The 27,971-nt window shown below is 51.4% G+C and overlaps 2 protein-coding genes across 20 annotated transcripts in view; one reads left to right on the top strand and one right to left on the bottom strand.

Moving 5' to 3' along the window:
* Positions 1-11,121: 11,121 nt before the first annotated feature.
* Positions 11,122-25,043, bottom strand: GUCD1 (guanylyl cyclase domain containing 1). Of its 15 annotated transcripts, none has more exons than XM_028827335.2 (7): positions 24,392-24,734; positions 23,727-23,886; positions 18,656-18,740; positions 17,661-17,826; positions 16,673-16,764; positions 14,257-14,498; positions 11,122-13,511 (listed from the first exon to the last, which is right to left on the bottom strand). In XM_028827335.2, exons 2-7 carry the CDS (start codon positions 23,767-23,769, stop codon positions 13,420-13,422), a joined length of 720 nt encoding a protein of 239 aa, XP_028683168.1. In that variant the 5' UTR covers positions 23,770-23,886; positions 24,392-24,734; the 3' UTR covers positions 11,122-13,419.
* Positions 24,777-27,971, top strand: part of SNRPD3 (small nuclear ribonucleoprotein D3 polypeptide) — a 21,120-nt gene continuing 17,925 nt past the window's right edge. For 3 of the 5 annotated variants that reach the window (XR_013398662.1, XR_013398661.1, XM_001096170.5), the window contains exons 1-2: positions 24,777-24,850; positions 26,446-26,589. Coding sequence is in view for 3 of the 5 variants with exons in the window: in XM_001096170.5 (XP_001096170.1) it covers positions 26,464-26,589 (126 nt within the window). In the remaining 2 variants the exon portion in view is untranslated. Of the gene's footprint in view, positions 24,851-26,445; positions 26,590-27,971 lie in introns of those variants that run through there. The other 2 variants (XM_077948556.1, NM_001194052.2) reach the window with 2 other exon arrangements.

The following is a 27,971-nucleotide window of genomic DNA, read 5'->3' as shown; positions in this document are numbered from 1 at the left end:
CCAATAAGAACAGAGCTAGAGAATAGAAAAAGAACAAGAAAAAGTCAACAAAATCAAAAGTTCCTTCTTCAGAAAGATCAACAAAATTGACAACCTTTAGCTAGATTAAGAAAAAGACTCAAATTACTAAAATGAGAAATGAAAATCAGGACACTACTACCAATTCTACAGAAGTAGAAAAGATTATAAAGTACTACAGACAGTTGCATGGAAACAAACTGGATACCCTAGATTAAACGGGCAAATTCCAGCTGGGCGTGGTGGCTCACATCTGTGATCCCAGCACTTTGGGAGGCTGAGGTGGGTGGGTCACTTGAGGTCAGGAGTTTGAGACTAACCTGGCCAACATGGTGAAACCCTGTCTCTACTAAAAATACAAAAATTAACTGGGTGTGGTGGCATGCACCTGTACTCCCAGCTACTTGGGAGGCTGAGGCATGAGAATCACTTGAATCGGAGAAACAGAGGTTGCAGTGAGCCAAGATTGTACCACTGCACTCCAGCTTGGGCAACAGAGTGAGATTCTGTCTCAAAAACAAATCAGTGAATGAGTAAATGAATGAATAGGCAAATTCCTAAAAACAAAACCTACCAAGACTGAGTCATGAAGAAATATTAGAAAGCACAAACTTCAAATCAAAAACTGAATAGTCAAGAGATTTGACTCTGTTTGCAAGCTAAGTTAGCCTACTGCAGTTTCACAGATGCTCACAGAAGACATACATTTTTTTTTTTTTTTTAAAGAGACGGAGCCTCGCTCTGTTGCCCAGGCTGATGTGCAGTGGTGTAATCTCAGCTCACTGCAACCTCCGCCTCCCAGGTTCAAACGATTCTCCTGCTTCAGCCTCCTGAGTAGCTGAGATTACAGGCTCCTGCCACCACACCCAGCTAATTTGTGTATTTTTAGTAGAGATGGGGTTTCACCACGTTGGCCAAGCTGGTCTCAAACTCCTATCCTCAGGTGATTCACCTGCCTTGGCCTCCCAAAGTGCTGGGATTACAGGCGTGAGTCACTGCACCCAACTAGACAAGACACTCTTGGGTCAGATACAAAGGACAGTTTATTACAGCAATAGTAATAGCCAGAGTACCAGCATTTTCTTACAGCCATTTCCCAAGCCTAGTTCCCATAGGGCAACACAAAGAGGACCAAGTGAATCCTGCACATGCAGTGGGTTTTATTGAGGAAAGGAGGAGGGAAGAGAGCTAACAGAATTTGTGTCTTTTATATTGGATGGTTGGTATGCCTTCCCTTTGCACTAACGGGAGGCATTATCTCCACCAAGGTCACAAGAACACCTGTCCTTTGCTATATGGATGCAAAGCACCTGTGTCTGTCTTCCAAGGCCATACCAGCTTCCTTGAAAAGATAGTCCAGAACAAAGGCCTTCATAGTTTTAGCTGGCAAGACACATACAGAAATGTGAGAGACCTGTGAAGAATTATCTCCCAATAATATTCACCCCTCATTTCTATACTGTCTTGGCTTCTGACAGTTTTCTTATGGGTATGCCATTTTATCAGTCACTGATTAATCTGGCCAATAGGCATAGAGCAAATCAGTTCAGTGTGTCTTTACAGAATTTAATTTAATGAACAGCATTTCAAACAGCAGAATGAGTCCAACCTGCAATGTTAACCCCAGTCCTGACCCCAAGGTTTTCTCTTTTTTTGTTGTTCTTTTGTTTTGTTTTGTTTTGTTTGTTTGTTTGTTTTTGAGACGGAGTCTCTCTGTGTTGCCCAGGCTGGAGTGCAGTGGTGCGATTTCGGCTCACTGCAAGCTCCGCCTCCCAGGTTCACGCCATTCTGCCTCAGCCTCCCAAGTAGCTGGGACTACAGGCGCCCGCCACCATGCCTGGCTAATTTTGTTTTTGTATTTTTAGTAGAGATGGGGTTTCACCGTGTTAGCCAGGATGGTCTCAATCTCCTGACCTTGTGATCCATCCGCCTTGGCCTCCCCAAGTGCTGGGATTACAGACGTGAGCTACCGCGCCCAGCTGACCCCAGGGTTTTCAACTCAATAGGCTGAACAAATCCTATAAACCATCAAGGTCTACCTAAGTAAGCCAAGTGACTTTCTCAAATATTGACCTTTCCACTCAGCCCAAGTCATTAATCCAGGTACAGCAGGATATATTAGATGTTACATAATCTCCACTGGTGGTTCACAGGGAGGAAGCCTAGGGCAAGTCTGTCATCCATACCACCTCCACCCTGGCCAGTGAGTTGCCACTGACATGAATGCCTTCCAGGGCCAAGGTGGTACAACGGATCACCCAGCTAAAGTTAGGGACAAATGTTTCATCACCTTTCCTAATCAGAGGACTCCCATCATAGGGATAACCCTCCCTATAGTGCACATTAAGGAATGAGTCAATTATCAGTCCAAGAAGCTCCCCTGAGTAACCAAGAGCAGCCTCACTTTAGAAAGATCTCCACAGTCGTCAGCCGGGTGCCATGGCTCACGCCTGTAATCCCAACACTTTGGGAGACCAAGGCAGGCGGATCACCTGAGGTCAGGAGTTCGAGACCAGCCTGGGCAACATGGTAAAACCCCGTCTCTACCAAAAGTACAAAAAAATTAGCTGGGTGTAGTAGCAGGCACCTGTAACCCCAGCTCCTTGGGAGGCTGAGGCAGGAGAATTGCTTGAACTTGGGAAGCGGAGGTTACAGTTAGCTGAGATCACACCACTGCACTCCAGCCTGGAGCAAGACTCCATCTCAAAAACAAAAACAAAAATGTCCATAGTTGTCTGTGGGCTACATAATCTATTGGTGGTATTTGCTTAACACTTGAAGGTCTCTTTTGACCACCCTGAAGAGGCCAGACACTATTTCGGGGAGGATGACAAGTTAATGTTTAGCTTCCACACAAGTGCAATCATAAGGGCACATAGAGTTACCCCTAGAAAATGTTTATAATTGTTGGGGGTCCCCCAAGTGGGACCTACATTTGTTGGGGCACAGGTCCTGGCCACCTGGTAGGGCTTTGGTTTCCCAGTTCAGTTTACTTTTTTTTTTTTTTTTTTTTTGAGGTGAAGTTTCACTCTTGTCACCCAGGCTGGAGTGCGGTGGTGTGATTCGGCTCACTGCAACCTCCACCTCCTGGGTTCCAGTGATTCTCCTGCCTCAGCCTCCCGAGTAGCTTCCCAGTTTCCTGTTTGTTTGTTTGTTTGTTTGTTTTGAGACGGAGTCTCGCTCTGTCGCCCAGGCTGGAGTGCAGTGGCGTGATCTCGGCTCACTGCAAGCTCTGCCTCCTGGGTTTACGCCATTCTCCTGCCTCAGCCTCCCGAATAGCTGGGACTACAGGCGCCCACTACCACGCCTGGCTAATTTTTTGTGTTTTTAGTAGAGATGGGGTTTCACCGTGTTAGCCAGGATGGTCTCCATCTCCTGACCTCGTGATCCTCCCGCCTTGGCCTCCCAAAGTGCTGGGATTACAGGCGTGAGCCACCACGCCTGGCCCCCAGTTTACTTTGAATAATTCAGTCTAGTCCTTGTATTTGGAAGGACAGCCTGAGAGCAGTTAGTCCGATCTATCCCATTTGTCCATGCCGCCAGCAAGGTAGCACTTGTTCTGTCCACAGAATGGCTGAGTGGGGTCTATGGGAATAGGGACACAGAATGGCTGAGTGGGGTCTATGGGAATAGGGACACAGAATGGCTGAGTGGGGTCTATGGGAATAGGGACACAGAATGGCTGAGTGGGGTCTATGGGAATAGGGATGGGAATGACAACTGGTGATTTTCATGGAAGGTGCAGGAGCCAGGGACATCCCCTGCTCTTTCCAGTGGACTTCTAGTAAGGTTAATGGGAATGGTGAGCAAACCAAACAGTGGCCAAAGCCATCTGATGGGGCAAGGCAGAACCCACAGTCGTTAAATTTATTTTATTTGAGACAGGTTCTCAGTCTTGCCCAGGCTGGAGTGCAGTGGTACCATTGCAGCTCACTGCAGCCTTGAACTCCTTGCCTCGAGCGATCCGCCCCTGCAACTTCCCAAGTAGCTGGGATTACAGGCAGGAGCCACTATGCCCAGCTTTGCAGTCAGTTAAATTTAAGGTGCTTGCAAAAGTTTGGGAGAGCTGCACCAGATCTTTTTATGATGTTCATAAGAAAGTCTTCAGGGGCAATTATGAAGGACAAAGATCATAAATGCCTCTTCCTCTTTATCTCCTGGAATCCAAAGTACTTTCTACCTAGGTGCCAGAATTGCTGCTCCTGCTCCCAAATCAGTGTCTCATTCCAGTACCTATAGTCACCTCTTTAAGGAAAAAGAGGTGAGTGGACTGACCAGTACCAGCCATCTCTTTTTCCAGTTACCTACTTCGTACACCCAGACTTTTTGATTGGAAGAGTCAGGTCCAAGAGGAACAAGGGCATTTTTATAAAATGCACAGAGACCCATTATGTTCCCTGCTTTGTCCCATATGTACCACTCGAAGGGGTCTTGGTGAGCAGCATACTTGCCCAAGTGGTCATTATTCTTATGCTCTAAGACCATGTCAGTCCAACAAGAGAATCCAGGTGTCTGAAACACAATCAGGTTTGAGCCCCTAGGCCCCCTTATAGTTAGACTGCCATCTAGAAGGTGTGCCCACCAGGCTGGCCTGGGGTTGCTGCTAGGGGAAGGCAAGGAAGCAATGTGCCCAGGAAGAGTCTGATCAGAATCCCAAATTTTGAAAATAGGTCTTTGTAACCTTCCTACACCTCTTCATTCAGATACACCTTTCTAGGAAGTAGCCTTTTTAAAGAGCTGCATTTGGTAACCAAAATGTTTTAATAGGGCCAGGCGCATTGGCTCATACCTGAAATCCCAGTTCTTTGGGAGGCTGAGATGGGAGGATTACTTGAGGCCAGAAGTTTGAGACCAGCTTGGTCAACATAGCAAGACCCCATCTCTACTTAAAAAAAAGAAAAAGAAAAAGCGGAGTGCTGTAGCTCACGTCTTTAATCCCAGCAGTTTGGGAGGCCAAGGTGGATGGATCTCTTGAGGTCCGGAGTTCAAGACTAGCGTGGCCAACATGGGGAAACCCTGTCTCTACTTAAAATACAAAAATTAGCTGGATGTGGTGGCGTGTGCCTGTAATCCAAGCTACTTGGGAGGCTGAGGCAGGAGAACGGCTTGAACTCAAGAGGCAGAGCCAAGATCGCACCACTGCACTCCAGTCTGGGCGACAGAGCAAGATTCCGTCTCGAAAAACAAAAACAAAACAAAATGCTTTATGAAAGTGTGTGGACCAGGAGGGAGGGAGAAAAGTAGAGTAGAGACCTTGAGTTGAATTTTTTTTTTTTTTGAGACGGACTCTTGCACTGTCGCTCAGGCTGGAGTGCAATGGCGCGATCTGGGCTCATTGCAACCTCTGCCTCCCATATTCAAGCAATTATCCTGCCTCAGCCTCCAGAGTAGCTGGGATTACAGGTACCCGCCACCATGCCTGGCTAATGTTTGTATTTTTAGTAGAGATGGGGTTTCACCCTGTTGGTCAGGCTGGTCTCGAACTCCTAACCTTAGGTGATCTGCCTGCCTTGGCCTCCCTAGGTGCTGGGATTACAGGCATGAGCCACTGTGCCCAGCCCGATTTTTGAGGAAGCCATTCTAATACTCAGCAATGCCAGATGCTCATGATGGCAGGAGTGTGGAAGATCTCTTGAATACCACGACTATTGTTGAGTGGCTTTTGTGATAAAAGGCGCACCATTGTCACACTGCAGATGGTCTAGAGAGCCAAAACATGACACAGATTAGTTTCAAGGGTTGCAGCGGTGTGCCCAGAGTTGGCTGATAGGACTGGAACAATCCAATAACCTGAAACAGTGGTAAGGCACCATCAATAGCCCCAAGAGGTCAAAAGTCTAATGAAGTTGATCTGCTATGAGTAGGCTGGGGCCATGTCCTATGTAAGATGACCTCCTCCTTTGCAAAAGAAATGGGCCAACCTTTGGTAGGAATCACAGCCTGGTATGTGGTGGTAGCCTCTGCATCAGAAATAGTCTTTTCTGGCCGGCTGCAATGGCTCACACCTGTAATCCCAACACTTTGGGAAGCCAAAGCGGATGGATCACTTGAGGTCAGGAGTTCGAGACCAGTCTGGCCAACATAGTGAAACCCCGTCTCTACTGAAAACACAAAAATTAGCTGGGCATGGTGGTGCATGCCTGTAATCCCACCTACTTGGGAGGCTGAGGCAGGAGAATCACTTGAACCCAGGAGGCAGAGGTTGTAGTGAGCCAAGATGGTACCACTGCACTCCAGCCTGGGCGACAGAGTGAGACTGCATCTTAAAAAAACAAGCAAACCCCCCCGCCACACACACACAAATAGTCTTTTCCATTGTGCCCAGTCCGTGATGGTGGATGTGTTGCCATGTCCAGCACAATGATGGATCCCAATGGCAATATGGCTAGTGCAGGCTCCCTCAACAGCCTTATTTCAGTTGGTCTCATCAGAGAACAGGCTTCAACCACGGGCATCTACATGCGTGATGCAGACAGAGCAATCACAGCCAAAACTTATTTCCATAGTTCATGACCCCAAAGATGGATGTCTTTAATCCACCAGTTGAGGTTTTCTAAGTGTCAGACCAAACACCTAGGCCATTGGCAATGCCCCAAGAGTCAGTAAAAATATAACAAGGGTTACCAAGAGGAGTATTGGCTCAGGGCCTACTGAGCAGAGTTACTCATCCATTTTCCATTCTGCACAGCTGCTTCTGAGGGTGAACAGCCACAGCAGCCCTGTGGACACCATGAGGCTTCCACTTCATCAGCCCATCAGTGAACCAGGCCCTGGCATTTAGGAGAACCTCTGTGAATTGAGGTTCCTGTTGTTGAGCCAGTGACTTTGCTTTGGTGGAGTGGGCGATATTAGTGTCCCCCAAAGGGTTAGCTGCCAGTTTTTTCATGTAAAACTGAGATGTCAGCAGGGCTAGACTAGCTGTGTTCTTAAATACACCGTTTCCCTCTTAAGTACACCATTCCATAAAAGCCAGCCTTTTGTGGGTCAGGTATTCTGTTGTAAGAAGACCCCAGATAGTAAGCTTTTCAAAAGAGGTGTACCTGGCCACTGTGTCAGGGAGACAGGCAGTAAGTCCAAAACAGGGGCACCTCTGGGTGCAGTCTTCTTCCCTTTGCCAAAGGTTCCAATTAGCAAAATTAGTCACAGAGACCTTATATAGCTTAAAGGGATCATTAGGGTTTTGAGGACCCACAGGTAGAGAGTGGGCTTGCTAGACAGCTTCCAATACAGCCTTGCGGCCTGGGCCCTGCTCTAAAGGGTGCTGGTTGGCAAGTTAGCAGATGTAAAGGACCAAGTAGGATGCCCAAGTGAGGCACATGCTGTCTCCATTACCCAAGGAGTCTGAGAAGGTGCAGAGCCTTCTTTTTTGGTGGTGGTGGAAGGACCACCAGAAGCTTTTCCTTGACTCCTGGAAGGACTAAACATCATGAATTGGCCGAGTGCAGTGGCTCACGCATATAATCCCAGCACTTTGGGAGGCCAAGGCTGGCAGATCACTTGAGGCCGGGAGTTCGAGACCAGCCTGGCCAACGTGGTGAAACTCCGTCTCTACTCAAAATACAAAAATTAGCTGGGTGTGGTGGCATGTGCCTGTAATCCCAACTACTCAGGAGGCTGATGCAGAAGAATCACTTGAACCTGGGAGGCGGAGGTTGCAGTGAGCCGAGATCGCACCACTACTCTCCAGCCCAGGTGACAGCAAGACTCCATCTCAAAAAACAAAAAACAAAACAAAAAAACAAACAAAAAAAACCTTGTGAATCAGCAGTTGTATTCCAAGAAATGGAATTTTGTCAGGGATTGTCAGTCCCCACTGCTGGTGGAGATGTGGTAACCTATGATCAGGATCTCCAGGACTGGGACTTTTGACTTGCCATCCAAGAGGACATCATCTGTATGGTGAAAGTTTTGGACATCAGAGGGCAGAGAAACTGAGTTAAAACCTGACTCATCCATGGGGGTTAAATGGCAGGGGAGTTTATCCCACTAGCATTGACTGAGAGAACCCCCTTTGGCACTTCAGGGCTGGAAGGAGAAGCACCAGTTCCTACCACAAATTCAGGTATAGATGCAACAAAACAAGACATTGAATTGTCCCAAAGGGCCCCACAGCACTTGGCTTTTTCTCTCTGCACTGTGAAACTTGCCCAAACCCTGTCAGTTGAATTTGGAAACTCCCCTTCCCCCATGAGGCGAGGTAGGACGGTGGCTTATGCACCCATATCCAAGAGACATAAACGTTTTGAGGCACTTTAGTCCCCAGTGTTCCTTAGCTTACTCAGGTGCTCATGGCCTTTGGTCACCCTTGAAGACAGGGGGACCTCATCCCTGCCCTCATCATTTCTCCTTAGAGCAGCTGAGGTTGAGTTAGAGAGGGAGTGAGGGACTAGGGATTGTGGACAAGAGACTCTTGTGGGCAAGAGACTGGTTCTGTGCCATTAAATAAGGGCACACTTACTTCTGGGTTCAAAGAGTGTGGCAGCAATTTGTGACTCAAATGAGTTTCCAGTATTTTCAACCCATCCACAGCCCTGTATCAGGTGGCAAGGCCATCATTACTGACTCTTTATTTATTTCAGCTTTGGAGATCCCTTGACTCCACAGCCATATTGCTTTCTGGTTGAGGCCCCAGGGATTTTGTTCTTCTGATTTTTGTTCTGCTGACTCAGACTAGATGTAAGCCAGAGTGCCAGCATTTTCTTGCACTGATTCTCCAACCAGGGGGGTGGAGGCCAGGAGACACCTGCACTTGCAGAAAGCTGTAATAAGAGGGGAATCCTAAGTTTGAATAACATGAGGCCTTTTTTAAAAGTTTTTTTCTTTTTTTTTTTTTTTTTTTTTAGTGAGAAGGTCTCACTCTGTCACCTAGGCTGGAGTGCAGTGGTGCAGTCATGGCTCACTGCAGCCTCCACCTTTTGGCTCAAGCATCTTCACACCTCAGCTTCCCGAGTAGCTGGGACCACAGGTGTGCACTACCATGCCTGGGTAATTTTTTGTATTTTTGGTGGAGATGGGCTTTCATCATGTTGCCCAGACTAGTCTCAAACTCCTGAGCTCAAGTGATCTGCCTGCCTTGGCCTTCCAAGGTATTGGGATTACAGGTGTGAGTCACTGTGCCTGGCCACTTTTTGTTTGAGACAGGGTCTTGCCCTGTTGCCCAGGCTGGAGTACAGTGGCATGATCACAGCTCACTGCAGCCTCGACCTCCTGGGCTCAGGACGTCCTGTCACCTCAGCTTCCTGAAGAGCTGGGACCACAGGCACCTCCACCATGCCCGGCTAATTTTTTGTATTTTTTATAGCGACAGTTTTGCCATGCTGCCCAGGCTAGTCTCAAACTCCTGGGCTCAAGTGATCCACCTACCTCAGCCTCTCAAAGTGCTAGGGTTAGAGGCATGAGCCACTGTGCCCAGCCCCACACAAGTCTTGACCTTCTAGTCTCAAGTGATCCTCCAGCCTTTGCCTCCCAAAGTGCTAGGATTACAGGCATGAACCACCATGTCTGGGTCACCTGAAGTGACCCAGATGTACTAATGGGCAGTACGTCTTGCTCCTTCCACCATTCTTTGTAGGAGAGAATGTCTCCTGGATCCTGGGTGACATCAAAGGATTCAAATTCTGCCTCCCCTTTATTATTATCATTTTTTTGAGACAGAGTTTCGCTGTTGTTACCCAGGCTGGAGTGCAATGGTGCGATCTCGGCTCACCACAACCTCCACCTCCCGGGTTCAAGCAATTCTCCTGCCTCAGCCGCCTGAGTAGCTGGGATTACAGGCATGCGCCACCACGCCCGGTTAATTTTGTATTTTTAGTAGAGATGGGGTTTCTCCATGTTGGTCAGGCTGGTCGCGAACTCCCAACCTCAGGTGATACGCCCGCCTTGGCCTCCCAAAGTGCTGGGATTACAGGCATGAGGCACCGCGCCTGGCCTTCTGCCTCCCCCTTAATGATCACCTTTAGTTCTGAAAAGTACAGGAAAGCTGCTGAAACAGGTATCATTTCAGCCTACTATCCATTTACTCACATTTATTGAACATCTACTAGGTGTCAGATACTGGGGCTACAGCAGTGGAGACAGACAAGATGATGTGTTTGAGGGAGGATGGGAAGGAATAGAAGTGCTCCTTTAAAAGTGATGACATTGGCGAGGCACAGTGGCTCACGCCTGTAATCCCAGCACTTTGGGAGGCTGAGGCAGGCAAATCACTTGAGGCCGGGAGTTCGAGAGCAGCCTGGCCAACATGATGGTAAAACCCATGTCTACTAAGAATACAAAAATTAGCCGGGCGTGGTGGTGTGTGCCTGGAATCCCAGCTACTCAGGAGACTGAGGCAGGAGAATTGCTTCAACCCAGGAGGTGGAGGTTGGAGTGAACCGAGATAGCGTTACTGCACTCTTGGTCTGAGACCTCAACCCCAACTCTGCATGCTCTGAGCAGCCAGCTCCACCCAGCACTCACCATCCCACCCACTTTTTTTTTTTTTTTTTTTTTTTGAGACAGTCTTGCTCTGTCGCCCAGGCTGGAGGGCAGTGGTGCGATCTCGGCTCACTGCAAGCTCCGCCTTCTGGGTTCATGCCATTCTCCCGCCTTAACCTCCTGAGTAGCTGGGACTACAGGCACCTGCCACCACGCCTGGCTAATTTTTTTTTTTTTTTTTGTATTTTTAGTAGAGACGGGGTTTCACCGTGTTAGCCACGATGGTCTTGATCTCCTGACCTCGTGATCCGCCCACCTCCACCTCCCAAAGTGCTGGCATTACAGGTGTGAACCACCGTGCCCGGCCATCCCACCCACTTTTGTCTCTCCTCTTCAACATCCCCCTCATTCTGTGGTGTCTCCTGTAGTTGCATTTGTTGCAGTTCACTTGAGCTGAGCCCCGAGGCCCTTCTACCCCTAGTACTGCCTGTCCAGGACGGCCACAAGCATCCAGGCCTGAATAGGATGGATATGGCCCTAGAAAACAGAAAACAGGATTCCAGTCCCAGCTAAACTGGGTATGGCAAGACAAGGACCTGGGTTCCCATGTGCTCATGCTGAGAACTTAGGGACAGGAATTCTGCAGATCAACACAGCTTCACAAAGGCCAGCCAGGGGCTACCACCATTTTGCAGTGAGAATAATGTTTATTGAGAATGGCTCATTACAAACAAAATATATATAAAATCTCTGCGATGCAAAAGATCCCTTTCATCCCCCTGTGGCTAGAATGAACAAAGCTCACTGTCACACATGGCTTCAGGTGCTGTGCTGGTCCCCAGCACGTGGACAGGCTGGGCAGCTGTGGGTGTCATGTGCTGTGGGCAGAAGTCCCCGATGTCCAGGCTCGCTCTCTGGCCCCATTTTCATGACTTGTGCAAGAATGCAACACAGTGTGGCTTACATCCTGCCTCTGTGACCCTCCCTAGGCAGGTGGGTCTTCAGAACGGGCAGCTTTCTCATTCATCTTCCAGGCAGGTGACCTTTAACTGTGGCGTGCCCTGAGAAGCCGTCCTCTGGGACCGCAGACTGTTGCTAAACATCTTGGATGGACTGAGGTGCTGTTACCACCCTCCATGAAGGCCACTCCCTAGTGACAGCCCTAACAGCATGTGCACTGTGTCTGAATCACATCCCGCCATCCTGAAAACTTCATTTCCTTCCACTGGTTTCCTTCACACAGCTATCCTCACAATTTTACCAGAACACTCCTGAAGATGCCCACACCCTACAGCTGCTGTGCGTGGGCACTCCTGGGCCACCTGGCATTAAGGCAATGGAGATGAGACCAGTCTGGAGCCAACACCGGTCTCTGAAACCCAGAAGGGCTGCCCAGCTAACAGCACCTCCCTCTTGGCCAAAGGCTTTGTCTAGGGTTGAGGAGCAATTTGGCTAGGTGGTCTGACCGCCCTCCTAAACAGAGCCCACCTCTGCCCCCAGAGTCACCTGGTGGGGGAGGGGCCAGCTGCCCCCATGCCCTGCCTTGGGCACTGTAAGAGCAGGACCCAGGAGTGCAGGGATGGTATCACTGTTGCCCCTTTGAAAATGATCAATTTCCCTTAGTTTTTTCGGTACAGACTGGGGTTCAAGGCCCAGCTCCACCATTGTCCTGGGCAGCCTCCCCAGACTGGGCCAGCTGCCTCATCAGCTGCCTCGTCTGTGAGGTGAAGGGGCAGATACTTAAACCGCTGGCCAAGTCCCTTTCTCTGAAAAAGAACTTGAGCTGGCTAACTGCCCTGTGCAGAGGTGTTAGTGGTTCCAAAGTACCTTCACTCTTACGATTACTGTTATACTTGAAGGTGATTACCCCTCAAAAATGAAAACTTAAATCTCAAACAACCCCTGACCCCAACCAAAGAAGAAAAAAAGAGGAAGTAAAGAGCTCTATGCTACTTGCTGTGTTGTAAGATCCTAGGCAGGAACCCCTCTTTTCCGTCAAGATAAAAGAGGCCCAGTATCATGTGCAACCTCGTGTGAAGACCAGGCTGCGTGGGTAGCTGCAGGCTGCCCCTGCCCATTGCTTTGGAGCACAGGCCCTAGCAGCCAACCTTAAAGGACTAGGGGCTCCCCACACTCAGAGGGCAGACCCTGCTGTCAGGATTTAGGCTGGTGTCAGGAGGCTTCCTGGGTGTGGAGATCCCTCTGGGTCTAGGGCAGCTGTTTATTCCCAGAGCACGCACTGTGCCGCCAGCCATCAGGCCTACCAGTGGGATTTAGGCCCAGGCCACACCCCCGAGAGCCCTCCATCTGAGCTGGAGGACCTGGAGGGCTGTGGGTGGCTTAAGCGTCTCCAGGGGCCAGGGCACTGCACGGCAGGGCAGCTGTGAGGTGTGTCTATGCTGGGTGGCAGGGGCCAGACACCCTGTAACGAGCCACAGAAACTTTGGCCCATGGGTAGGCAGGAGACGGTGGTGTCGTCACCCACGGGGCATGGGGGCATATGCAGCACTTCCAGAAGAGAGGGGCCTGGAGGGGTCCTCAGTTCTGGGCGATTGGGGTCAACTATGCTGTCTCCAGACACACTCATACTGTCCTGACAAGTGGCATTAGTCAAGGGACTTCTCTCTCCAGACTCAGCCCTGCGGTCTGTGTGGAGACCCTTGCCTTGGGTCTGGCTCAAAGGCAACAAGGGCACTGTTGGGACTGGACTTCCTGTGGGCACAGCTGGAGTCAGGCTTGGGGTCTTGGGGTATGCTTCCAGCAGCCAGCAGGTGCTTGGCGTGAGCGACATGACAACACACGGCACTGGCAGACAAAGCAGCTGTGCCACAGTATCCCAGAGTTTCTGGGGCTCTGCCAGATGGGCTGAGGCTGCAGTTCCACATTCCAGCCCCAGCAGCCCCAGGCCTGGGCCAGGGCATCCTGAGTGGGCCCAGCTGGGGTGGGGATGGGGTCCAAGGGCCTGGGCACACCAGGCTCCTGCTGTCAGCTGTCCAAGTAGACAAAGAGGATGTCCTCATCTGTGCCATAGCTGGTTCTGGCCTCCTCAAAGTTACTGATGCTGGTGCTGCACATTCCTGCTGGGGGTGGAGAGGGCAAAACGGGGTCAGTGGGTTGTGAGAAAGCACCTACCCCACCGACACAGTGCCCAGGGGAGCTGGGTGAGGTCTGTGTTCCACCCGCATGGCCACTCCTCTCAGCTCAAGTCCTCCACCCTCAGGAAGCCCTCCTTGCCCATCCTGGTCTTCATGAGCTTTCTCTGACTCCTCCCCAGTTGAGCAGTTAGAGAAAGTGAGGCCCAGAGAGGGGAAGAAACATGCTCCAGGCCACATAGATGGGGTAAGTTTATGTGATCAGGGCGTCTAGGGGCTGTCTCTGTGAATCCAGTCTATGAGAGTCAGGGCGGCCCTTCCCTGTGCCTGGAGGGCAGTAGGCAGGCCAGGATGGGTCTAGAGCAGGGGCTGGCTCTGGCCGGCTTCTTTCTGAGGAATGTGCTGGCCATCCTGGGGGCTGGGGGAGGGGTGCAGCCTGTGCAGCATGAAAGGGTGAGGCAGGGACCTGGGCAGTGGCGTGGGGCCTGTGGTGTGGGAGGGAGAGGTGGCCAGGTTGTAGAGAAGGCTGGCATAGTTTGCTGCAGGTTTGCCTGCATGGCCTGAGGGGTGGCTCCAGTGACAAGAGTAAAGGAGGAGCAGGGGCTTTGGGGAAAAGGTGGTAAGGGAGGCCCTGGCCACACTAGATTGCATGGGTGGGAATCATGGGCACTGGCCATACAGAACAGTGAATGTGGCCCACTCTGCCTCACCCGCCCCACCCAGCACTCACGGTCAGCATAGGCTGGGTTGTTGTAAAAGATGCAGCCAGTGGCCCGGTTGTAGCCGCGCAGGACGATGAAGTGGCCCTGGTAGTCAGGAGTGCGGCAGAAGCAGCGGTGGCCACTGGGGGCGAAGCAGCAGTACTTGACAGGGCTGGAACACAGGTCACAGTGCAGCACCCCAGAGTTCACCAGCACGATGGCCACATGGCCCTGAGCCAGGTGCGCCTGGATGTCCTGCACACTCACTGTGCTGTGGGCAGGAGAGGGGTCAGCTGGTGCTGCTGGGCCCCCATTCCCCATCCCTCAACTGGATCCCTGCTTGTTCCTGTTTCTCTGTTACAAAGCTTGGGGATCGGCTCCTCTTCCCTTTGCCCTGAACTCCCTGCTCTGTCACTTGTGGCCCAGGCTCAGCCTAGAGCCAAGCAGGAGACTGGTATGGTGTGCGTGTCTGAGTGTGCACAAAGATGAGCTGGCCCTGTCAGGCCCTTCACGGGGAGGGCAGTTCAGCTCCAGGTGGGTCCAGTCAAGGGCCACTAGAGCAGCACACAGAAACCATCGTCCTCCTGTGCCCCAGGCTGGTTAGTGAATTCTTTTTGCCCAGCCTTGTCTCTCCTCTACCCTAAATCATAAGTAGTTTACGTTGAAAACTGCCTGCCCAATCTAATCCCCTAAATCTAAGCCACGCATGGCTCAGACACTTTCAAAACCAAATGCTTCTCTGAAAGAGTTATTTTACTTTTTTCCTAAGGCTCCTTGTGGCAGAAGGGGCTGCCCAGGAAGGGCTGGGCCACATTACTTCCAGGGGAGCTCCAATTCAGCAATGACATCTGCCTGGAGCCTCCCTCACTAACAGAAGGTGCTGCCCCATCCTGTACCTTCCACTAGGCAGCAAATCCACATGAAAATCTAGAGCAGGGCTGGGCACAGCGGCTCACGCCTGTAATCCCAGTGTTTTGGGAGGCCAAAGTGGAAGAATCGCTTGAGCCCAGGAATTAGAGACCAGCCTGGGCAACACAGCAATAACTCTGTCTCTGCAAAAACATTAAAAAATTTACCAGGCATGGGGCATGGTGGTATGAGATTGTGGTTCCAGCTACTCGGGAGACTGAGGCAAGAAGATCACTTGAGTCTTGGGCTGTAGCCGTGAGCTATATTGCAATATTGCAGCACAGCACTCCAGCCTGCATGACAGAGTAAGACCTTGTCTCTTAAAAAAAGACAAAAGAAAACACCCAGAGGGGCAGAGGGAAGATGGGGCTGTGGGCAGGGGGAGCTCTAGGCCAGGGGCTCCTGCATCTTTGCTGGAGGGGCTGCTCACCCACTTGGTGCCTTCCTTAGGAGTGGCAGCATCAGTACCACATGGCCTGGCCCAGCTTCAGCCACAGCTGAGTCACGTGGCAGTTTGGATTGCTGCCTTGGCCAAGGAAACGTGCCATTTTTCCATTTGGTCTTTGAAACAAAATAGCTGGCTGAGTTCCCAGTGGCAGTGTACAAGAGTGGAATTTCAGCTATAGGGAAAAAGCAGGAGGCTGGCTGGAAGGAAAAGCTACAGGCTTCAAGGAATAACAAGCATGGGTTCAGATCATGCCATGGTCAAGATGCTGGGGGTGACCTTGGGTGTCTCTCTCATCCTCAGTTTCCTCCCCCGAGAAACGGAGACAGCAACAGCTTTTCCACTCAAGGAGATGGCACCTGTTGACAGCCGCTAAATAAACATTTGCTGCCTTTCCTTCCAACATGTGCCCATGTGGTCATAGTATGAATGGAGATCCCACCCCACCCCCATTTTCTAAATCACCTATCATGTGATTATAGCAGGTCAATAATGAAAATATAAATCTGCAAAGAAAGGGAAAATCTGAGAAAAGCCTGTCCAGGACCTAGAGGCAGCAGGTCTGAGCCCCACTCTCACACAGTCCAGAGAAGAATGCCACTCACACTGGGGCAAACTGCACCCGGGGTCTTCCTGAATCCAGCCCCAATGCATACAAATGAGAAGGGGAGGCCCTTGTAAGGTCACAGCAGCCCCTACACACTGGGTCCTCCCTCTCCCCGTCCCTTGTCAATCACTGCACCAGCACATTCCTCTTAGGCCATCACCCTTTCATTAGGGGTCCTGTGTTGTGTCCCATGCTGTCCTTCTGCAAGCAGCCCAAGGGCTGGATGCAATCTCTCTCGCTCAGCTGTCCCTCCAGCACCTGCTCAGGATCCATCCCCAGTCAGAGCCTGGGTCATGAAGCCCCAGTGATCTCCATAAACCAAGGCTCAAGGGGGCAAGTCAGTGCCCACAGCCACCCGGTAGCCAGTTCTGCCTGGCTCCAGAGTTCCAGCCTTTCCTGAACACTATCCCGAGGCCTCCCCACTGCAGATCTGTGGGTGAGCAGGCGTGAGAGGAAGGGCGGGTAGGAAGGTCGGGGGGCTCACCATTTCTCCACCAGCACCTTGCAGGCCTTGGCTTGTGCAAACAGCTGATTCACCCGGGTCTCCTCTGTGTCAAAGTGCTTCCTGTAGAAAGACTGAACAGAGAAGAGGGAGCTGGAGCAGCCACCACCCAGGCTGCCTTCACTCCATTTGGATGAAGGAACTAAAGAGCATGTTACGGAGGCAGAGACAACAGGAGGGCAGAGGAGCCCCACCTGCCAGGGCAGATGGTACGTGCAGCAAGCCTGATCAGAAAGCTGTCTGTCCTAAGCAGGAGCAGGGATGCAGGACCACACAGAGGCATGAGGACGATGCTTGAGAGGGGTGAGCAGCTGGGCTCAGGTCAGCTCCCTGGGGAGGATCGATCACCCTTGGGCTTGTACACTCTGGCAGGCATGAGCAGGAGCCCATAGCGAATAAGCAAGGGGGATGAGGCTGAGCCACCTGGGACAGCTCAGCTACAGCTTGGCTTAGCTAGGTGTGGTCCACGGAACACATTTTGCTGGCATGGCTATGTTGGCATTATTTTTCAAAAGGCAAAAAAAAAAGAAAAGATGGTATTTTGGTTTTCTTCTAGACTACCAATTACCCAGCTTAAAAGCTGGCTCTCCTGGTGAAAAGAAAAAAAATGTGCATATGATGGCTGGATGAAGCCAGTGATATTCTCAGAGGCCCTGGGCCTGCCTTGTGGCAGTAGCAAAGAACGTAGGAAGTGGCCTCTGCATATTCTGAGGGCTGTAGAAGGCAGGCAGACAGGAGCCAGGACTTAGTACTCAGATCCTCTGGGCAGGCCAGAATGCAAAGGCACCTGCTCTGACTGGCTCCCAAATCCTGCCTATAGCCTCTCTGCTGCTGCTGCCTGGTCTCTGCACACCTGGGTATCTACCTGGGTGTCTAGCCCTTGACTGCTCCCTCTTCCAACTACTGGAACCAAGTGGCCTTATACCTCTGTGTGTCCCCACATGGGAAGGCCCAGTGGCTGGTCGCTCACCTGGTTCTTGTAGCCCTTGTCGACGCCCAGGGTCTGGGTACAGAAGCGGTGCCTCACACCAAAGTGGTGCATCAGGTAGGCCAGGTCGATGGTCCAGATGCTCCTGGTCAGCTGCAGCTCCTGCAGGGCTCTCTCAAACTCACTGTCGTCCAGCTGGCCCAGGTACCTGCAGGGAGATGCGTGGGGAGCTCAGCTTGCTCTCGAGGGTTAACTGGACCAGGTCACCCTCTACCCGCTGGCCCAAGAGCCCCTGTCACAGGTCCCATTCCCCAGAAGTCTCCCTCCTTCATCATGAGCCCCTAGGTCCTGCCCACACACTGCCCAGGCTGCCTGGGGCACCATCCTGGCTCCAGAGTTGCAGGCCTGGACTCTGCTTCTCACATCTCTTGTGTCTTGTGGGCTGTGACCTTGGGCAAGTCGTGTCTTCTCTGACCTCTTTAGCTTCATCTCTAAGATGAGGTCCCTGGATCACATCAGTGGTTTTCAAAGTTTTAGGCACAGAACCCTTTTATTGAATGTGGCTGGGATTTCCAGGATGTAAAACAGATGAAGGTACAGCTGCCCTGGGGTTCCAAGAAGCCAAATGAAAAACTCTTGTACAAGGTGACGGCTACAGTCCCTCTTGGCTCTCACTGTCCAGATTTCTGGGATATTCACACAGCTTCCGCTTAACGGCCAACACCCCAGTCTCCCAGGAGCCAGAGGCCGGGGGTGGAGGGCCTCCTGTCCCAGTCACAGAGCGGCCTTGTGGGACAGGCCTGGACACCTGGGACTTCCTGGCCACCCCAAGCCCCCAGGCATTACTATGATGGAGACCTGGAAGGCCTGGTCCACCCCTTGCTCGCTTTTGCAGATGGGACTAGGACCAGGTAGAAGCTTGGCCTCCTGCAAGTCCCAACCAAAGATAGTTACAGGGACAATGGATCCCACCCAGGTCTCTCCCAAGCCAGAGCAGGAGATGTAGATGGGGAGCCCCCAGCCCTGGCCCCACTCACCGCAGCACCATCCTGGAGCAGGCCAGGCCACAGTCCCAGTGGTAGAGCTGCTGGATGACTGGCACAGGCAGCTGCACAAAGTCCCCTGTGCAGAAACAGAGGGAAGTCACAGACCCTCAGCGCAGAGCCCACCACTGCCACCCTCATGGGAGACAGTGTCACTGCCTCCTGCCTAGACCCTGCAGGGGCTGCTCAGGGACCTTCCCACAATCCTTCAGCAACCCCCTTAAATCCAGGCTCCTAGCAGTGATCTCCCCAAAACACTGGCCAGAGAGGTCAGCCCTACTGAAAATCCTCCAGTGAGCTGGGTCCCACATTTCTTAAGACAACACCTCCATGGCTGCTGCCCTAGCACCCTCTGCACCCTTGCCTTTGCTTGTCATAATCCCTCACACCCCAGGGGCCTTTGCACACCTGGTCCCTCTGCCTGGACATACCTGGCTTCCTGGGTGCCTAACTCCTGCCCTTGGATATCACTTCTCCAGTGCTGCCCCTCTTGGGCCCAGTGACCCACATGTGCAGTCACTGCCCCCATGCCTACTCAGAGGCCTTCTTTTGGTGGGAACTCTGAGGAGGAGGGACAGGGTCGTTTTTTTTCAACGGGGTCTCACTCGGTTGCCCAGGCTAGAGTGCAATGGCATGATCTCGGCTCACTGCAACCTCTGCCTCCCAGGTGGCAAGTGATTCTCCTGCCTCAGAGTAGCCTTAGTCCACAGGCGCGCCACCACGCCCAGCTGATTATTATAATTTAGTAGAGATGGGGTTTCACCATGTTGTCCATGGCTGGTCTCGAACTCCTGACCTCAGATAATCCACCTCAGCCTCCCAAAGTGCTGGGATTACAGGTGTGAGCCACCCCGCCTGGTCAACAGGGGCTGTTTTGTTTCCTGCTTTCATTCCAGGAATGGCACATGGGAGGGACTCAGCAGATACGTATATCTGAGTTCACGAGGCCCCTGGAGGTTTGCTTGACTCCAAAGACCCCAGGACCGCCAGGGTGTGAGACCATGGCCAGGAGAAGGGAACTGTCAGGTAAGCTGTGCAGCATATGGAATATCCTTGTGAGCTCCACCCCCCACCAACCCTGGGCAACCTCTCGGTCTGTCTTTGCCAGGCTGTGAGGTGGAGCAGAAAGAGCCTGACCTAGCATTCCAGACCCAACTGTGCCGCTGCTGGCTGGCTGTGGGCTGGGCAGCTGACTTCCTCTTGCTGGAATGAGTCTGGCCATCCCTAAACGGGCAGGGGGCAGACGAGGGGGGACTTTGGTCTGATTCAGTCATTCAGTCAACAAATATTTCCCCAAAGCCTAGTAAGTGCCTGGTGTGTGTACTGGAGATACAGCAGTGAGTGATACAAAGTTAACTATCCTGATGGACAGCAAAAACAAGCAAACATAACAAAATAGAGGCCTAGGTTGGGGGAAACGGTAGGGGTGTGCCTTAGAGGGGATGGGGGAAGAGCATGTGCTAAAGCCCTGAGGTGGGACAACTGGGCATGTGGCATGCAGGACCCTCCTCCGTAGCCATCTCGTGAACCTGGACAAAGTTCAGAGTCTAAAGAGGAGGAGACTTATCTCTGCTGTTACTCACTCATGACACTCGTTCAGCACGTGAAAACCCAGCCCACATTATTTCCCCATCTGGCAGGTCTCTCCTGGACCATGTGACCAGCTCTGTGCAGAGCCACCCCAGGAGCCCTCCTGCTGTGGCAGCCCCAGTTCCCCTCACTCCCCTGTGTGTGGGGCCCTGCCTAACCTGCCCCGCCAGCCTCATCTCGGCTGGCCGCCCTCACCTGTGGTCTAGTTAACCTGTGAACTCCTTAAGGCTTCATTCTACCCCCAACGCATTGGCATGTGAGGCTCCCTCTGTCTGAAACTCTCTCCTGGCTGCTCTTCTCAAAGTTGTGTCCCTTCTAGTCATTCAAGTCCCAGCTCAAAATCTCTTCTTAGAGGTTTTTCTAACTAAGCCTTTGAGAAACGAGGGGACTCTCCTTCACAGCATCCTGTTCATTTCCTTCACGGTGCTTGGCAAAAGTAGCAATAGATCAAGCCACTCTGTCTCTAGACTGCAAGCTTCCTGAAGGCAGGTGCTATGGTATCCTCTCCAAAATTCATGTTGAAACTTAATCTCCATTGTGGTGGTATGAAAAGATGGGTGTGGAAGATATCCACAACCAAAAATAAATAAATAAATAAATATATAAGTAAGTGTGGCCTTTTGGGAAGTCAGAAAGGCTCTGCCCTCATCAGTGAATTACTGCCTATAAAAGGGCTGGAGGAAACTAGCATGGGCCATTTTTTTTTTGCCCTTCTGTTCTTCTGTCATGTAAAGGTACAGTGTTTACGGCCTTTCTGTTCCTTCCACCACTGAGGACACGCAGGTGTCACCATCTACAAGGAACAGGCCTTTACTAGACACAGAACCTGCCAGCGCCTTCATCTTGGACCTCGGAGTCTCCAGAACCGTGAAGAATTAAATTTCTAGAGCTGGGCACAGTGGCATACACCTGTAATCCTAACTACTCACGAGGCCAAGACAAGAGACAAGGAGTTTGAGACCAGTTTGAGCAAAATAGTGAGACCTCCATCTCCAAAAAAGAAAAAAAGAAATTTCTATCGTTTCTAAATTACCCAGTCCTGACTATTTTGTTATAGAAGCACAAATGAACTGAGACAGCAGGAAACCTGCCAATCTTGTTCCCTGTTATTCTCAGTCACTGGTGTTGGATGTTTAGTAGTAACTCAATAAATATTTGCTGGAAGAAATAAACTTTTTTAGGCCAGGCACGGTGGCTCACACCTGTAATCCCAGAACGTTGGGAGGCCAAGGCAGGCAGATTACTTGAGGTCAGAAGTTTGAGACCAGCCTGGCCAACATAGTGAAACCCCGTCTCTACTAAAAATACAAACATTAGCCGGGTGTGATGGCCAGAGCCTGTTATCCTAGCTACTTGGGAGGCTGAGGCAGGAGAAGTGCTTGAACCCGGGAGGTGGAGGTTGCAGTGAGCCAAGATTACGCCACTGCACTCCAGCCTGGGCAACAGCGAGACTCCATCTCATTAAAAAAAAAAAAAAAAAAAAAAAGAACTTGAAACAGGGTCTCACTCTGTCACGCAGGCTGGAGTGCAGTGGTGTGACCAGAGCTCACTGCAGCCCTGAACTCCCAGGCTCAAGGGATCCTCTGACCTCAGCCACCTGAGTAGCTGGAACTATGGGCACACACTACCACACCCAGATAATTTTTAAATTTTTTTTGTAGAGATGGGGTCCCATTATGCTGCCCAGGTTGGTCTCAAACTCCTGGGCTCAAGCAATCCTCCTGCCTTGGCCTCTCAAAGTCCTGGGATTACAGGGGTGAGCTACTACTGTGCCAGGTCAGAAGAAATGAACTTACTAAGCACTCACTGTTTGCTAGGCTCTGGGGACACAAAGGTGACTAAAAACCCACCTAAGCCCTAACCCCTAGGGACTCATAAAATGCTGAGCAGTGGGAGAGCTCTGCTTTCCTCTATCGCACAAAATGAGAATTCTTCAGTGGCAGATGGAGACGAGGTTGCATTTGCCTCCTTCCAGCCCTCAGCCCAGAGCAGGCACTTAGATATGCTTGGGGAATGGAAGGCATTTTCCAAAAAGACCTCATACCTTGAGATGCCCAGGCCTACTTGCCACTTCACTGCTCTGCACCCCTCTTCCCCCAGGCGTCCAGACTACAGCCTTCTGTGTGAGGTTCCCTCCTTACTCTGTGGCTTGAGCTGTGACACTGACTAGCTGAGCCATCTTCTGCCAGGCTGTGACTCTGTCCATGCCTTTCCGTGTCCAGCTGTAAAATGTGGCACAGGACAGCAGCTCTCTCTCAGAGACTCAGCTGCCCCTCCTCCTCTTGCCCTGCAATCGAGAACTCCTTGATCCTGAGGCCTGGCAGGCCCCATAGGGCCATCTCCAGTCTTGGCAAGGGCAGATGGGACCTAGAGATGCTCATGTTGGGGGAGATAATGTTAGGCGAGGCCTTGGCATTTGTCCCCGTAACAGCTTTAGCCTTCTGAACACAAAGTCACAGCCAGATGTTGCTGCCTGGAGCCAAGGGGCTGCCTGGAAGGCCCTGGTCTGACCTCAGTTAGTGGTTGTCACTAAGGAAGGCAGGTAGTGTGCTAGCCTTGAATACTTAACCCATCTCAGACTCAGTCTGGTCAGCTGAAAAAGTGCAAATCACAGTGGGCACCTACTTCACTGGGTCGTTATCAGGATTAATGAGGCACTGCATGTAAACAACTGCGCACAGCGCCTGCCTGCCTCATAGAAAGCTCCCTGTGAATGTAAGCCATTCCTCCTCTGAGGCTCAGGAAAGGCAAGTATCTTGTCTCAGATCACAGGGCTAGACAACTGGAGGAGGAGGGATGTAAATCCCCCCCCACTCCACACAGCAAACACAAAAGAAAACACTCCCTGGGAGTGACACCTGAAGGTCAGGGTCCCACATGTTGTTGACCTCTCCCACAGTTGGCACTTCACTTGAGAGTTTACTAGCTAGCACTCCGTTCCTCACCAACCCTGCGCCTTCAGCAGGACAGGAATCACGTCTTCCCCCTCCCCTACCTCTTGGGCAAGCAAACTAACTGCCAAGACATTGAAAACCAGTCCGAGTCTCCGCCCCAAAGGGGCTCAGGCTACCGCGTGGCAGAGGGAACCAGAGGGGGAAGAACAGGAGCAAGACAAAACGCCGACTCTGGGAGGCCAGAGCACCGGCCCTTTCATTACTCGGTGCTCTCGGCCAGTTTCCTGCCCTTCCCAGCCTCAGTCCTCCACGGTTCCCCAAGGCACGAGAGCTCCCAAGGCGGCTCCAGTAGGACTTTTCGCTTCTGGGGAAGGTGGCGCCCCTTCTACCCGGACCCTCCCACCATGCGGACAAGGGTCGCAATCCTGCCAGTGTCAGGAAACCCCCACTGACTGGAGCGAGGCGGGTGTGGGGGTGAGGCGGGAGTCGGCCCAAGGTCGCGCGGCTGGACCCTGCCCCGCGCTAGGGCGGGGTCCCCTTCGTTCCTAGGGTGAAGACTGGGCCCACAGAGAGGCACTGACCGGGCTCGAGCGGCGGCCCCGCTGCCTCCGCCTCCGTCCTCATGACCCGGGCGGCGCGGGGCGCCCATGGCCCCGGCCCAGAGCGGGCTACAGCTTCCGCTTCGGCTGGGGCGGTAGGGCGGTCGGTGCGTGTCGAGTTCCTCCTCCGCCACCGCCGCCGCTGCGGAGGGGAGAACCGGAGGCGGTGGCTGGGCCGCCCCAAGCCCCGCCCCAGCCCTTCCAGGTCTCGAATCTGGAGGCCCCGCCCTTTCTCTAAGCCCCGCCCCAAACTTTGATCCTAGAGGCCCCCAGCCTCCCGATTTAAATCTGCCCCGGCCATTCACCGCCTCAGCGTCGAGTGGCCCAGCCCTCTCGTCCAATCCTCGCGCAGCCGCGAAGCCCAACAAGACGCGGACCCGGAAGCTCCGCCCCTTTCCTTGAGCCCCGCCCCAAAGCCCGTGCATTTCGTGAACAGAGGCTCCTCCCTTCAGCAAGCCCCGCCTCTGCCGGGGCCCGCTCCTTTGCCAGTCTTAGCTGTAAACCCTGGTCCGGCCCAGTGTATTCCGGAGGCTCCAAACAACTCTCCTTAAACTGCCTTTAGGGATGACCCTGAGCCGGCCTCCTCTCTACTCTATACCTAACTTTATCCGTACGAGATACGTAGCCTCACTCAGGGCGCCCCTTACCTGGCGGTGCTGGGATCAAAAAATTAAATTGTGAGGGGAAGTCCTGGCCCTTGGCCCAACCTCCTCTCCCCGGTCTGAGGGCCCAGGCCCCGAGTCTCCGCCTTGCCGTCCAGCCTGTCCTTGGTGTGGGGTGCTTGGAAGTGCAAGCACCCTCTCTGGCTCTTTGCCGGCCCCAAGAGTCGTTGTTTGCGGCGGTCCCCGGGCCCAGTCTTCGGCCCTCTTTTCCGGTGCCGGAACTATCGTACTGGTGCCTTAGTTTCCCAGCCGGCACGCGGGGTGAGGAGGAAGCGGAGGCGACACCGCTCTCACCACTGGGGAAAGGAAGGAGGCGGGCCCTGCGCGCAGCATTTTGGGAACGAGTGGAATTCTGGGAGCTGGGCCCGCCATTCTCTTGATTCACGCCTTCGCCGTAGCGGCTTTCGCCGTGCACCGAAGAGAAGGAAAAGTAGGCCAGAACCGGTGAGGCTGGGGACGGGCGAGGGGAGGTCGAGGTGCCTGTGAGGGGCCGGGGGCTGGAGAAAGACTCAATGCATGAACTCTGCGGGATTCGGGGAGGGAAGAAAGCGGGAAGTTTGGACCACCCAAACATCAGCGTCGCCTCACTAGCGCCTGGAAGTAAGTTCATTAGCTGCCCCCTCAATGTGCATGCTTCTTACATTCTGTATCTCTCCAGGTGAGTGTTTTTCAAAGTTTCCAGGCAGTAATCTTGAAGTCATTTCCTATGAGTTTTTTGAATCTTGAAGTCAAATCCTATGAGGGTTTTTTTTTTTTTTTTTTTTTTTAAAGTAGAGACGGTTTCACCATGTTACCCTGGCTGGTCTCGAACTCCTGGGCTCAAGGGATCCACCGGCTTCGTCCTTCAAAAGTGTTGGGACTACGGGCGTGAGCCATCGCGCCCAGCCGGTCATTTTTTAAAAAGTTCTTTGCATCTCTGCCCCCAGCTCCCTTTCAGGCAGTGGTCCCGTCATGCTTTCCACACTGTTGCAGCAGTTTTAACTGTTGCAGAAATTTTAACAAGTTTCTCTGCTTCTAAACCTTACGTTAGATCCATTTTGTAAATAAATGCTGCTACCTTTTCATTGTGTCATTCTTTACCTATAATTTTGCAGTGGTTCCCCACTATCTTCAGCATAAAATCTAGGCTCCTAAGGCTGAAAGCCAGGGATCCTCACCAAAGGAGCCTGTCTTTTCAACCTCATGTTCTCCTGTCTTAGGTGCACTTAGGTTCCAACTTTGAGTCGTCGCTCATGTCAATAAAAAGTTCACTACTTGATGCTTTTAATTAGGTCAAGTCAGGTGCTTTCCCTTATTTTCCTCCATGACGGGCATTTCCTGCATATAGCACGTTGTCACTTTGATATTTTCTCAATATCCTTGATGGTAAAGTAAGGGAAGGGTTAAAGAGCTGCATTAAAAGTACAGTCTCCTCTCCTAGATATGCATGGTCCTTAGGTCTGTATCTGCTCCTTCCGTAGGGTAGCCACCAGCTACATGTAGCTGTTGAGCACTTGGAATATGGCCACTGGGATTGAGGGACTGGGTTTTTTATTTTAATTCTATTGTGTTTTAGTTAAGTTTAATTTAAATAGCTACATGTGGACATGAGCTACTGTATTGGACAGCTCAGGCCTGTGTTATGATTGTCAAAATGTAATAATCTACAATTAAGGGTTGACAAATAACAGTGCAACAGATTAACATTCCAATCCCCCTCCCCTACACACACAGTATTCGCTAATGGTCCTTTAGCTGAAGATTAAGGGACATAGGGTAGCAGGGACACATGGTCGATGGGAGATGCTCTCTTTTCATTCCTGTTTTTACTTCTGTCCACCCCACCATTCCTCCTCACCCGACATCTTGCACATATTTGCCAGATAGTTTCCTCCAAGCCAGGAGCTGAGCTTTCTTTTTTCTTTTTCTTTGATAGAAAATGCAGCTTTGGCGTTTTTGCTAAGTTTTATGGAGTGCCAGGCCTTGAAGGAGGCATGACGTGTGCCGCATGCCTTCTCAGACTCTGAAAGATGAACTGACTGTTGTCTCTTTCACTGTAGAGCTCTCTTCCTGCCAAGATGTCTATTGGTGTGCCAATTAAAGTGCTGCACGAGGCCGAGGGCCACATTGTGACATGTGAGACGAACACCGGTGAGGTATATCGGGGGAAGCTCATTGAAGCAGAGGACAACATGAACTGCCAGGTATTCTGCTTTGCATGTGAGGCTGTGTGGGAGGAATGGCCCTGTGTCTTGAAGGACAGAAAGGTGTGGGTTGGGGGTCTTCTGTAAATTGTTCTCATTCAGCAGTGATTTCCTGAGTGCCTAACACATACCAGTCAGGTGCTGTTATAGGCTCTGGGGATGTGGGCATGAACAAAACACATAGTCTTGAGGCAGAAAAGCCATTTGGAGATTTGGAATATTTTACTTCGCCTTTTTTGTTTTTTCCATCCCCAAATTTGGGGACCTGTTTGGGAGAAGTTCCTTCAGTAGAATCCTTCAGGTTCAGAGCCATTATCCATTTGCCTCCACTTGCTTTGCAGTTAGGAGAATCTTCTCACATACTGTGTTTGTTTCCCTTTTCTCTTGGAGGAGGAGTCTCATTTGATTATTGCAACTACCTTGTGAGGTAAGCAGGTTTGGTGGTAGTCTTGTCATCCATAAAATAGGGAGAATGAGATTAAAGGACTCATCACTCTGATAGTAAATAATGGAGTAGTTTCTTGATACGGTGTCCTTCTCATGGCGCAGCTTTGCCTTTTGCATAGTCATCTGAATTTTTATAGCATTGTTTTTCAGTTGTATCTTCACACTTTCTTTGTTCTTTAAACCATTGGTTAAGAACTTGGACTTGGGAGTCAGAGAGAGATGTGGGTTTGATTCCTAATTATATGACCTTAGATGTATTAATCACTCAGTTTTCTCATCTGTAAAACGGGAGTGTTATTATTTTGGGTTCTTTGATGTAGATGCCAAGACAGAATTATGCAAGGTATTTATTGGGGGAAATGACAATAAAGGATAAAGGAACAAGGAAACAGTAGTAGGCAGGGAAATTTTCAGTCCGTGATGCTGGTCTGACTGGTGAAACGAGAGGGGAAAGAAGGAGGATTGAGCAGGAAGAACCTTAGACTACAGTGTAGTTTTGAGGAAGTCTCAGCAAGGCAGTGATTGCTCATTAGAAGAATCTAACATGGGGCAGAAATGGGCAGACTGGCACCCCTGGTGTGTTCATTCCATTGGCTGGCAGCCTGGGGAGACAGTCTCTCTCCCCAAGTTGAATGCCATGGTGGACTGCAAAGATGGAGATTGTCGGCTGCCTTCACTCCTCATAGCCTGTTTTCTTTTGGAGGGAGATCTGAGCAGCACACCCTTAAGACTGCCACAGGGATAATATCCACACCCCCAGGACTTTTACAAAGATCAGATGAGCTATATGTGTGCAATAGCTGCTCGGTGCCTCACATACTGTAAGTGTTCAACGTATGGTGTTTACTGCTTTTTTCCAGATGAGAAGGTCAGAGAGGTAAAGCGTCTTACACCACGGTCAGGTATCCTGACCATCTATTGGTTTGCGCCATTCA

The sequence above is a fragment of the Macaca mulatta genome, chromosome 10 (assembly GCF_049350105.2).
Source record: "Macaca mulatta isolate MMU2019108-1 chromosome 10, T2T-MMU8v2.0, whole genome shotgun sequence".
Classification (NCBI taxonomy): Eukaryota; Metazoa; Chordata; class Mammalia; order Primates; family Cercopithecidae; genus Macaca; species Macaca mulatta.
This window is presented reverse-complemented; position numbering and strand designations above follow the sequence as displayed.